General features: G+C 36.9%; 1 protein-coding gene and 1 long non-coding RNA gene across 2 annotated transcripts in view; one reads left to right on the top strand and one right to left on the bottom strand.

The window, feature by feature from the left end:
- The window catches only part of LOC139170455 (uncharacterized), a 31,465-nt gene extending 29,489 nt beyond the window's left edge, over positions 1 to 1,976 (top strand). The window contains exon 7 of the long non-coding RNA XR_011559629.1: positions 294 to 1,976. This is a non-coding gene — a long non-coding RNA (uncharacterized lncRNA). The remainder of the gene's footprint in view (positions 1 to 293) is intronic.
- Positions 1 to 5,063, bottom strand: part of HSPA4L (heat shock protein family A (Hsp70) member 4 like) — a 28,156-nt gene extending 23,093 nt beyond the window's left edge. Inside the window, exons 1-4 of the mRNA XM_070757697.1 lie at positions 4,784 to 5,063; positions 2,232 to 2,289; positions 1,775 to 1,915; positions 1,189 to 1,311 (exon numbers count right to left, since the gene is read on the bottom strand). Coding sequence (XP_070613798.1) covers positions 1,189 to 1,311; positions 1,775 to 1,915; positions 2,232 to 2,289; positions 4,784 to 4,890 — 429 coding nt within the window. The 5' untranslated portion in view covers positions 4,891 to 5,063. The remainder of the gene's footprint in view (positions 1 to 1,188; positions 1,312 to 1,774; positions 1,916 to 2,231; positions 2,290 to 4,783) is intronic.
- Positions 5,064 to 13,133: the final 8,070 nt, after the last annotated feature.

Genomic DNA, 13,133 nt, shown 5'->3' with positions numbered 1-13,133 from the left:
TACATTCAGTTTTCTATATGATTTCTACAGGTGCTTATGCCATTACAAATATTTAAATTATAATCCTGAAATATGCAATTTAAATATATTATATTATATATATTATATATATTAATCCAATGTTTCAGTATTAATAGCTAATTAAAATATATAGATTACACATTTCCAATGAATTAGTTTGGCATAATTTTATGGCTCTATATGAGGCCCTAAGTCAAATTTGATCTCAGTGCTGCAAGAAGACATATATTTTAGTTGTACATATTTCCTCTTTTCAACTTTTGCTTTTCCAGAAAATTCCAGAAGATTGGGAAGAGAAAGGGAACTGAGTAGCAGTCTACATTTCAATAATGATGGCTTCATGAATATGGGTAGTTCTTGACTTAAGACTACAATTGAGCCAAACATATCTAGTGTCTGAGTGAGACATTTCTGGAGTGAATTTTGCCTCATTTTACAACCTTTCTTGCCACAGTAATTAAGTGAATTACTAGAATTGTCAAGTTAGTTTGGCTTTCCTATTGACTTTGTGCATCAGAAAGTTGCAAAATATGATCATGTGATGATGTAATGGTTGTAGATGTGAAAAATGGTCATAAGACCGTGTTTTCATTACCATTTAATTTTGAACGGTCATTAAATGTTGAGTTAAGGACTGCCTATAATGCCTATCTACCTACAACACATGTAAGCTTATAACTAATTAAACAATGTATTATTTAGTAATTGGGTTTCTTGCAAAAAAATATCAACAATGTATGTGAGTTTCATGATGTGCTGGCCAGAAAACAATGAGAGGGAAAGAACAAAGTGAATTATTTACTTTGTCTCAAAGCAACCAAAATCCTAAATCGATATGTCTGAGTTTGGGTAGACTTCAGCTTATCAAATGTCTACTATGTATGCAACTGTTTACTGCTTACACATACTATGTATGCAACTGCTTACTGTTAACACATTTCATTATCAATAACTGAGAAATCAGAAAAGAATATTTAGAAAACAAAACTTTATTAGCTTATACTTTAATGCTTTAAGTTGTGCAGAGTTATGAGATGAGCAGCAGACAAACCAAATCAAATAAACATAGCTGTCTTTCCAGGAACATGTTATAATCTAATCAATCCAAATGTTATATAACATTATTACATTACAGTATAACTATACTGTATCATTATAAAAACTTACGGAAATGACACAATCTGCTACAGGCTTTTTAAGTGCACTCTCTGATGTCTCCTTAAGCTTAACTAATAGCATACCAGTAACTTGTTCAATAGCAAATAATCTCTCTTCATCCAAATAACGTACCTAGAGTTTAAAAAACACCCAGATAAATTAATAACAAATTAGAATACATAGCAGGCATTCATGTCGACAGAGATGTTACACTCATTATTTCCAGTAACCTATTTAGAGAGAAATATTAAAACGGGTCCCCAACCTTCAGGCCATGGCCCACTACTGGGCCTTGGCCATTCAGAAGCAAGTGGTAGGTGAGTGTGTGAGCAGCTTTACTTGCATGGGTGGGTGCATGCATCTGCACAGCTCCATTTGTGCAAGTGGTGACTGAATGAGCCTGCCGTTCGTACAAATGGAGCTACACCCATGCATTCACCTGCTACCCGCATGTAGCTATTCCCTCCCTCTTCCCCCTTGCCAGTTCACAAAGCCAGAAAGGTTGGGGAGCGCTGCATTAGAAGGACCAGATCTTAAAATGTATTGTTCTGTATATTCTGACAGCAGGCATCATAGGAGAAGGTTCTATGCTCACCTTCACTCCTACACTTCCATTAGGTAATTTCTGAAGCTCATATGGCAGTTTCTCTTTCTCAGACTTTATAAAGGGATCGTTATATGCCCTTCCATGCAGCTTTTTAAATCCATGTAATGTATTCTTAATATTTGTGATAATCTGTCAAAATAATATTAAGATATTAATTTTGCATGTTCATATTAAAATTCCTTTCATCTTACAGTTTTTCAAGTTTTATTAATGTATTACTGTAGTTAAAACAATATTTCATTCTTATGCATTTATAATTCTTTAGTACTGTAAATAATATTTTAGTTTATGCAAAACATAAATATCTATCTTAGTGTTCCCTGGTGGTAATACTATCAAAACTTTTGATTTAAAAGGAGTTTTGTGAATAAATTTTCTTATAAAAAGTTAAGAATTGCTGCTGAATAAGATAGAACTTTTGAAATAATTATAAACTTATGTTTACCTGGCTTTTTGCTGCATTTCCAATAGTCCGGGCTTTGGATCCCAAAGATATACAAGCTCTGAAAAACAACAGGTACAACAGGTACAAATACAATGTTTAATAATGGAAAGTGATGATGGTAGAGAGAACCCAACTATGAATCATAAGCAGCCTCCTTTCAAAGACAAATGTAATCTCACCAATATATTTTGACCTTGAGAAAATAAAAAATGACAATATTGAAAGTAGAATTTTCAAAGATTTGTATGAGAATCAGAAATGTCTTTGATAAGTAGCAAAAGCACTAGATCAGGGTTGTCAAATTTGTGGCCTGCAACCCAGACGTCCATTCTCTGTTTAGCAAAGGGTGTGTGTGTGATACATTACAATGTGATGATGCAGTTTTGACACCCCAACTTAGACTTACATACTGTTTCATAGTACAATGGTACCTCTACTTGTGAACTTAATTTGTTCCGTGACCAGGTTCTTAAGTAGAAAAGTTTGTAAGAAGAAACAATTTTTCCCATAGGAATCAATGTAACAGCAAATAATGTGTGCGATTGGGGAAACCACAGGGAGGGTGGAGGCCCTGTTTCCTCCCAGGAGATTCCTAGAGAGGGCCCAAAGAGGCTTCTCCCTGCCTTTTCCAGCCCTGTTTCCTCCCAAGAGATTACTAGAGAGGTCGCACGGAGGCTTCTCCCTGCCTTTTCTGGTTACAGTTTTGGAGGCTCAGGTTTGTAAGTGGAAAACGGTTCTTGAGAAGAGGCAAAAAAAATCTTGAACACCCGTTTCTTATCTAGAAAAGATCATAAGTAGAGGCGTTTGTAAGTAGAGGTACCCCTGTACTTTACAGCCCTCTTTAAGCAGTGTACAGAGTCAGCACATTGCTCCCAACAATCTGGATCATTGTAACAAATGTTTTAACTGAACTAAATTTAAGGATAACCATGAATTACTGAATTTTAAAATGTTTCCAAATGATCCAGGATCCTAAAGTTCAAAGCCACAAGTTAAATTCTTATTTTTTAATACAACACTGTAAATTCCAGGAGCATAAAATAGCTATCAACCTCCAGATATGGCAAAATAACCTGTTAACAAAATAGTAAAGCGTAAGGCTAAGCAAAAGATGAGTTATTTTGAAGTCCTGTTTCTGATTTTGGGAAGGTGAATTTTGGCCTGATCCAATAGATGCATTCCAATAGATACATATACCAATAGATACATAGATATATTCGTTCACTCTCTCACATAGACAATCGTGTTTTTGTATCTACAATTCATTATCGGTCTTTGCTAAATTTAAAGAAAATAATAGGTGGAATGTTTGCAATGACAAATATTGTTTTTCAAAAGAACAAAGAACACAAATTGTGTACGTTTGATTATATGTATTTTTGATTCTGCTAAATCTACAAATAGATGGTACCTATTTACAATTCCTGGTTGTAGCCCATAGAAACAGGGAAGATTTCTACCTACTTCTGCAATATTGTACAATCATCTACACATCTTCTCTTTCCAGGTACCACCCTCCACGCCTGATAGTTAAGTGAGGCAATAGAACAAGAAGTAACATGTCAGGCAAAATGAAAGAATGCTACAAAACAGTAAAGATGAAATACTGGCCAACTTCTTTTACCCTATATATCCTCTCATGTAGCATGCTTATTTCAAAGGTTGAATATGCAAAAATGGTGCATATTGCTGTGACCTGAATTGCCCTCAGCTATAACTGAAGAGACACATTACAATTATTTTGAGGTTCAGAAAGAAATGCTAAATCATGGAATTATTTGCAAAAACTTAAACGTACTTCTGTTTCAATGCTACTGTGATGGATTGATGGAAAATGGCAATGGACAAAATTTTAAAAACGTGGGATCAGTACATGTCATGATCTTCACAATAGGAGTTCTTTTAAGTATCAAGTCATAGTTTTTACCAGAGCTACAATGTTTTAGATGTGCAACTATTTTTTTTAAAGGAAATCAGATGACAAACGAGTCCAGAACATCAAAATAACACAACAATGGTTGTGTTTAAATAAATAGGAAAGTTGGCTGCTCTTATGAAGCTCATGGTGAATTAATTGCAAATCTATCCAAATAAAGGATCACGGTTCTAGCCAAAGTTACTAAAGCGAAAAGAAGAAAAATCTTTCTGGAAAGAGATAAATCTTATTTCTTCTTAAGCCTCCAAAACGATTTGATTCAAGAACGGGATTCTGGAAGTTGGAAATCCCAAAACGTATACATGACAATGAGCCACGATTTAGGATGTCGTGTGAACCCACCTACCATGGGTTTGTAAATTATGACGACAACTCATAATGCAGAGAGGGAGAAGCTTGTAATTCTAACCGGCCCTTGCCCAAGCTTTCCAGGTAGGAAATTTTCAGGTAGGCAGAGTAGCACAGATGGGAGGGGGGGGGATAGAGAAGCTCCTTTAAAAGGCTTCATGAGGCGGAGGCTGCCGGGGAAGGAGCCAACGGAAAGAGCACGAGCTGCCGTTAATCCCTCCGGAGCCGAGGCTGTTGCCCAAAACCCAGTTGGAAGGCTGAGACTCACGGGGTGCAGCGGTCGCTGTACTCATTGGCGATGGTCTCGATGCCGCCCCTCCGCGCCACCGCGATGTAGCAGTTCTGAAAGCCCAGGTCGATGCCCACCACAGACATGACTGCGGCGGGTGGTGTCCGCTTTCTTCCTCACCCCTCCCTCCGCGTTACCGCGGCGGGCCCTCGCGGGACAGTGGTCGCGGCGGGGAGACGGCACCTCCGCGAGCCGCCCGCTCGCTCGCTCGTTCTGTCACTGCGGAGCAACAACCGCCAACCGGCACTTTCTCTCCTCTGCGCAGGCGCGGCTATTTGCCACCTGACTAGGACGCCGCGAAATTCCGAGCTGGGCTTCGGCAGTTTCCGTGCATCCTCGGGTAGCCTCCAGGAGTTCGAGAAAGATCTGGAATCCGGCTGAGGAAAGGGCGAAAGAGGATTCTCTGGTACGCCCCTTAAGAACTATAGTCGAGACCTGCTCCGGGCTCCTCGGCCTCGGAGGTTCTGTTCTTTTACAGAGGCCCAGAGTGGAAGAGGCACGGAACACAATTACGGGGAATTTGCAGTTATATAGCCAAAAATTATTACCTTCCTTCAAATATTTTACTTCCTTTGTATGTTACGTATCCAATTCCTGGATTGAATAGAACCCAGGAAATATGAAATCAACACGGAAAGAATAAACAGACTATGAAAAAAGATGAATAGCACATGTGCCAGAATAAGAAATAGAATTTAATTTGTTTTGATTTAAAGTTGTGAATAGCTGCTCATCTTACTCACGCTCAAAAGAATTTTTTAAAATATCAATAAAAACGGTACAGTGGGACAGTTATTTTATGTTGTAAATGATGAGCGTATACAAGACACGAGTACAGAATATGCCCTCTGACGGATCATTATCTACTATCAAATTGATATCAATTCTTAGTGACCACATAAATATATTTTTTCCATCTCTCCCTTACTTGATCTTTCACATCTTCCAGTGGTGCAATTATAGCAATCTACTTTTCTTCTCTTTCCATCTTTAGAAGCATTACAGCTTCTAGGCAAAGAGGTCTTTGCATAATGTGTCTAAAATAAGATAATTTATGTTCAGGTATGCCTGAAGTGAGAATTCTGGATTTATTTGTTTGATAATCCATTTGGGCTTTTTTGGGATCAATATTCTCAGGAGTTTTCTCCAACATATTTCAAATATATCAATAGTCTCCAGGGGTACTGCTCGGACTGGGGGGGGGGGAATGCAGTGAGGTGGCAAAAATGGAGCTCCATCCCAGAACACTCAATTTGCACTGAAAGATGTTGAAAGAAAATGCAGGGGATCCTGCATAAGCCACGCCCATAGTGTGGTAGTAAAAATTTTGATAGCCCTTCACTGATAATCCCCCTATCCTGCTTCTTCTAAGTTTGACTTTAGCTTTTATAGAGTTGTAGGGAATACCATGGCTTGCCCTATTTTAATGTGTACCCTAGGTTTCCACAATTAGTGCAACTCTGCAATTGAATAGAACACAATAGAATTCTTTATTGGCCAAGTGATTGGACAGGCAAGGAATTTGTCTTTGGTGCATATGCTCTCAGTGCAAATTATTGTTTGAAAACACAATATTCTCCATTCAGCCATCTATCCCTATATACTGGAGCAAATAAATGGGACAGGCAGAAGGCTGTGACTTTGCCGATAACCCACAACTGTCGTTTTAAGGCATTTCAGATTCTGTTTTTCTGATGCCATGCATCAGAAATATTTTTCATAAATAGGGGTTGTTTTTGTATACAGATAGTCTTTCACTTAACAACATTGATGATTTGAAGTTGTATAGCCTTGGAAAAAGTAACATGATCTATCCTCAAAGTTGATTGTCACCCCTACTTAATTACATGATCATAATTTGGGCACTTAGCAACTAGTTCCCTTTTATAGAAACAAAACTGATGGCAGAAAAAGACAGTGGTACATCAAATCTATCCTTTGTATTTTTGTTTCTGTTTTTGTTTTCAATCATTTTGATTTCGTTTATCCCAACTAGGTTTAAAAACAGTTACTGATGATTGACTCAATATCTCTAAAGTAGGTTCCAAGCTTCTACTACTTTCTGTGAAGCGAAACTTTAGAGAATATATTGTACAGAAAGTAAACATCAGTCAACCAATATCAAACGAAAAAAACAACACATAAGAAAACAAAACAGAAAACAGAAAAAAAAAGAACAGCAAACACTAGAGAGACACCCTGCTCTCTTTCCTTTCTTATTATATTTTGTAAATAAACCGTTTAGTACTCAATTAGCAGTTTCCCATATTAAAGTTTTTCATGCTCTCCTAACAGGTTATCTCTATGTTTCTTGAGAACTAAAGAGAATAAAAAAGTATACAGATTATACTTTTCAGTTCTAGAGCTGTCATAAAGCTATTAAAAATAAATTCAAATGTTACAATCATTGACTAGATCTTAAGATTCTAATCCAGAACAATTTTCGATTATATACATTTATAGCATGTCTGGGTTAAGGAAAAAACGTTTTGGTTCTTGTCTTAGCATATTTCCCCTTCACTATATAAAACGAGGACTATTTATTTCCAGTTTTTTTCCCTTTTGCGTAGCCAATTATACCATTTATCCCAAAATTTATAAAAGACTGTGTTTTCTCTATCTTTAATGCGCAACCTATTCATTTCAGCCAATTCCATTATCTTGTTTATAATATGAAAGCTAGTGGCTGTAAATTCCTTTTTCCAATTTTGAGCGTAACAGATTTTTGCAGTGTTGTGGTTCAGCCTGAGGCTACTCAGGGACTGGCTGTGTCTCTGCTGGCTCCATGCCTGGAGGAGGATGACAGCGAAGAGGAGGGGGCTGAACAGTCGGACGGGGAGAGGAAAATCAGGAATGTGATGGAGGAGAACAGCATGAGAGCCCCAGGGGGGGGGGCCCTCTCCCCAGCCAGTAGTTTGGAGTCATTAGGTGATGAAGTTCAAGCCGTGCGACAGAGACAGTCAGATCAAAGAAAGGAGCAATTAAAGAAGTATTATCAGCACTGAATTAGGAACAGCTGGGTTTGGGTGTGGTCCTCCTTAGCAGGGTTTAAAAGACAGGCAAGCCCTTGAAGCCATGTGGAGTGTTATCAGTTTGGAGTTGCGTTATCCTGTCTTGTTTCTCGGCGTCTCTGTTCCTGGCTTGTGGCCCAGCAGCTTTGGAAGACCCGTGGGAGGTGTAGGTCTGCTATCTACAACCTTGGCTTGGCAGCAAGAATTCTGTATTGCTGCATGGACTTTTGCCTTCGTGGATATATCTGAAGATACAGCATTTTCCTGTTTGTAAGGACATTTTCTGTTACCTGTGTTTTTCTTGGATTTTATAAAACTGCCTTTGCCTTTTACCAGTGTGTCTGGCTTCTCTTTTTGGGTTGGTCTTGGCTTCTGGAGTGACCCAGACAGAACATGCAGCAGTGAGTATAATTAGATATTTATCATCCCTTTTGATATTTTTATCAACCATTCCCAATATAAATGTTTCTAGTTCAAATCTGATCTCTATATTTCAGTTAGGTATTTCTTTTCTCCATTTCCATATTAATTTCCAAAATTGTCTAGCTTTCCCACAGGTCCACCATATATGAAACTATGTGCCTAATTTGTCTATACACTTCCAACAATTTGGAGACATTCCTTTATAAATTTTTGCCAATTTCACTGGTGTAAAATGCCATTGATAGAAAATGTTGTAGAGATTTTCTTTATATGCAGAAGAGATGGTTAGTTTTAGATTGTAATTCCAGAGGTTCTCTCATTTGTCTAACTCAATCGTATGGCCTACATTTTAGGCCCATTTTATCATAATCTTTAACTCTTTCTTCCTCCATTTCATTCTTTTTCACTTGGCTGGAAGCCAAATTTTCCCAGATCAAATTTGTATTTATTTTGTAATTGAAAATAGGGCCACCAATCAACATTTACACCCTCTTCTGCTAACTTTGTTCTAGATTTCAACTCATTCTGTTCTGATAATAATTTTTTATATGCAACAGTATTATTTGTCTGAATCGAGTTTGGATACATTATTGCTTCCAAAGGTGAAAGCCATTTTGGAGTCTGCAAATAATTTTTTTTCTTAATTTCCAGCCAGTTTTGAATTAGTATGCCCCTGATATAATGGTTTTTGAAGTATCTGTGTATTTTTTCTTCATTGTTCCATAGGTATTTACGCCATCCATATTGTAGGTCGTGTCCCTCAATGGTTAATAATCTCTTATTTACTAATACTATCCAATCTTTTAACCATAAAGCAGTGGCAGCTTGGTAGTATAACTTCCAATTTGGTAGACCCATGCCTTCTTGATCTTTTGCATTTTATAACAGTTTATATTTAATTCTGGTTTTTCCCCTTCCAAATAAATTTCCTAACCAATTTATCCAATTCGTTGTGCAATTTTTGTTCATTTCTAATTGTGGCTGTCTGGAATAGGTAAAGGACCTTTGGGAGTACGTTCATCTTAATTACTGAAATTCTACCTAACAGGGATATTTGTAATTTAGACCACTTCACTAAATCTTTCTGGATATCCTTTAATAATTTTTGATAATTATCTTCTTTTATCGAAGTACTGTACATTTAGTTGTTAGCCAAATTCCCAAATATTTAACTTTTTTAACCAACTTGATTCCTATGCTTCCTTCTAATTCCTCTATGTATTTTTTGGACAGGTTTTTAGTTAACATCTTCGTTTTATTCTTGTTGATTCCAAATTTTTCCATTTCCCTTAATAATTCCAGTCCAGAAATTAATGGATTCTCTATAATATAGACTAAATCGTCAGCATTCTGTAATGTTGGTCCTTAATTTTCAAACCTCTAATGTCTGTATTTGCTCACAGTATCCAATAAAATTTCAATATACAAGAAGTATAATAGCGGAGAAATTGGACAACCTTGTCTAACTTCCTTTTCAATGTTAATTTTATCTGTCTTATCTCCATTTATTATTATATTAGCTGTTTGGACTGAGTATATAATTTCTATCAATTTATTGAATTTATCTCCAAAATGCATCATTTTAATTAATGTCATTAGAAAATTTCGGTTTACATTATCAAAGTCTTTTTGCACATTGATAAAAAGCAAGGCCAATTGTTTGTCTGGTCTTAATTCATAATATTCTAACACATCTATCACTGTTCTGGTGTTATATCTAATATGACGGTTTGAAAGAAAGCCATTTTGGTCAGGATGAATCAGGACATTTAATACTGTTTTTAATCTTTCTGCAATTATTGAAGCAAAGATTTTGTAGTCAGCATTAAGAAGTGAGATAGGTCTATAATTTTGGATTTGCCACTCATCTAACCCTTCTTTCTGAAGTAGAATAATATATGCTTCCCATTTTGAACTCCCCTCCTGTCAGTTTGAGGTTATGCCTCCATATTCTTGAACTATATGATTCACTAAACAAATGTGGCAAAAAAAGAGACTCACTTAAACATTTGCCTCACTTAGGAACAGAAATTCTGGTCCCAATTGTTGTAATTTGAGGGCTACTTGCATTTGGCTTTGAATCCAACTTTTGATTTACTTAAATTGCTAATTCTTTGTATTTCCAGTTCAAGACTGCAATATTTTCATATTCATTTAATCTACATTATCTGGATAGCTTGTTCAACATGTTGTGTAATATATTCAACATCAGAAATGTGGCCTCTTCTTAAAGGAATACATACTCTAAAGCAGTGTTTCCCAACCGTGGCAACTTGAAGATATTTGGACTTCAACTCCCAGAATTCCCCAGCTAGCATTCGCTAGCTGGGAATTCTGGGAGTTGAAGTCCAAATATCTTCAAATTGCCAAGATTGGGAAACACTGCTCTAAAGAATGATGCTAATTGGAGGAGTCAAGTTTTAATAAAAATCTTAATCTTAATGCAGAAAAAGATGGACTTTAGAAAGAAATATACCAAGTGAACATACATCATATTGGACCCTTGCCTCCAATCTGTGTTTATTAGGAAATAAACACAGATTAGGCTATCACTTCTGAGCCCTTGGCCAATTATTTAACATCTGAATTCCTATAACCTAGAATGGGCAGTTCACTTTTAAAGAAAATTCTTAATTATTTGTAGCATGAAATGCTTAACATGCGTCAATTAAAAAGTTTTAAGAATGTAACAGCACCAGAAGTTCCTTTGATAGGCAACAATCATGTAATGCGTAGAACTGCATAACTTAGTGACAAAAATTCTGGTCCAAATTTCTGTTGTTGAGTTAGGACTATCTGTATATAAAACCAATTATTTCTTTCAACAAACTCTGAAATAAAAATATTTTACCATATGTGAATGCAGTCTTTTATAATATAAAAAGATCTAGCACAAAACCCATGACTTAATGCAATGCGTGAAATTAAACTTTCGTTTCCAGTTATGATTTTGGAAGCAAGAGAGTCATAGAGTTAATACGATCCGGGGTGGCGCAGCAGATAGAGTATTGTACTGCAGGCCACTGAAGCTGACTGCAGATCTGTAGGTCAGCGGTTCAAATGTCATCACCGGCTCAAGGTTGACTCAGCCTTCCATCCTTCCGAGGTGGGTAAAATGAGGACTCGGATTGTGGAGGCAATATGCTGGCTCTGTTAAAAAGTGCTATTGCTAACATGTTGTAAGCCGGCCTGAGTCTAAGGAGAAGGGCGGCATAAAAATCAAATAAATAAATAAAAATAAAAACACAGTAAGCTAAAACTACATATATTCTCAGTTCCAAAATGAAGAGAAATGAACACAAACACAAACCTGGTTTGCTAATATCTGCGTTACCTCTTTCCTGGCACTCACTGACAATCTCAAACCGAAACTCTTCTTAGGGCTGCTCATCCGTGCTCCCCATCACCTTATATTCATTAATCACCACCCACCCATTCACGCACTATGTCCCCTGTGTTCCGGAAATGAGCCGTGCTACTCCATAAGCCAGTCTCCGTCTTAAGCTTGCAGTTCTTAAAGGAGAATATCTTCTTGCATTAGTGTCCAAGCTGCTCAAAGACCAGTGCAGCCTCTCTTCACCGAATGGCAGCTCCCAGATGGTCAGTATGCAGTATGATTTAGCATATTGTGCATTGTGTATCGCTACTGTAATCTATAATCCATGGGTTATTATAATAATTCAAAGTATTGTGCAAATAAAGCACAGCTTATTTGTGAATACATTTTAACATCAAGTTTATAATATAATGGTTAAGGGTGAAGTTGTTCTTTTTTTAAATTAACCAATTATTGTTTCAATGTTGTTTGTTTCTAATATGGCACTAGCAAGATGCTATATGTAACAAATTTAATAGAAAGAAGTACTTGTTTGTAAACTTTGTCCATGAAGACATAATCTGGCCAGTCTCAAAAAAAATGACTTCAAAGCCAGAGGTGAGCTTAACATAAATTAACAACCAGTTCTCACATAATTGAAAATGTAACTGTACATAAGCTTGTTTCGCTCACCTTGAGCACATGCACAATGCATCAAAAACTGCATAGCATAGCTTCACTCACGTGTGCGCATTATGCACCCACTCACTACATCAAAAACTCGGTGACTGTATAAGACGGAATAACACCAGGGTGGGTTATCCGCAGGGGTGGGCTGCTGCCCGGATTGGGGGGGGGGAATGCAGTCGGGTAGCGAAAATGGAGCTTTACTCCAGAGCACCCAATTTGCACTGAAAGATGTTGAAATAAAATGCAGGGTGTCCTGCATAAGCCATGCTCACAGTGTGGTAGTAAAAATTTTGGTAGCCCTTCACTGGTTATGCGGGCCTTGCCACTGGCTGTAAGTACCGGTTCGCCCAAACCGCCGGAACCCCACCCCTGTTAAAAAGCAGTCTTTAGCTTGGGTGGTTGACAAAAGTTCTTCTAACAGCTATTCACACATCCTTTCAGGGTACAAGTGATTATGTTATTATGTCATGTATTGGATCTTTGACAATGCAAGGGAAAACAATCCCAGCCCTGCAGTATTATTCTCCCTGTTTGATATAGAGGCAATGCTTATCCTGATTATTTGGATCCATATAATTTTCCTAATCATTATACGTAATAGAGACTGCTAAAATGTGCAGATGAAATTGACCAAATAAATGTTATTTCCTAATATTGGCTAAGAATTTAAGGACTCTTTTCTGGCAGATGTCTTGTCAAATCTGATTTTATTTATCTATTCTATTAATAACTAAGCTAATTTTTTCCAGATATTTACTTCTAAAAAATCTGATGCAGAAATTAATAAAATTATTTTCTTAAATGGGTATCATCAATAGATTTTTTTACTCTTACTTTACCAGGGTCAGTTTAAATATGCTTGTAGTTTTAAAACTTAGAGGTTCAGTTA

Source organism: Erythrolamprus reginae, chromosome 7 (genome assembly GCF_031021105.1).
Source record: "Erythrolamprus reginae isolate rEryReg1 chromosome 7, rEryReg1.hap1, whole genome shotgun sequence".
NCBI lineage: Eukaryota > Metazoa > Chordata > Lepidosauria > Squamata > Dipsadidae > Erythrolamprus > Erythrolamprus reginae.
This window is presented reverse-complemented; position numbering and strand designations above follow the sequence as displayed.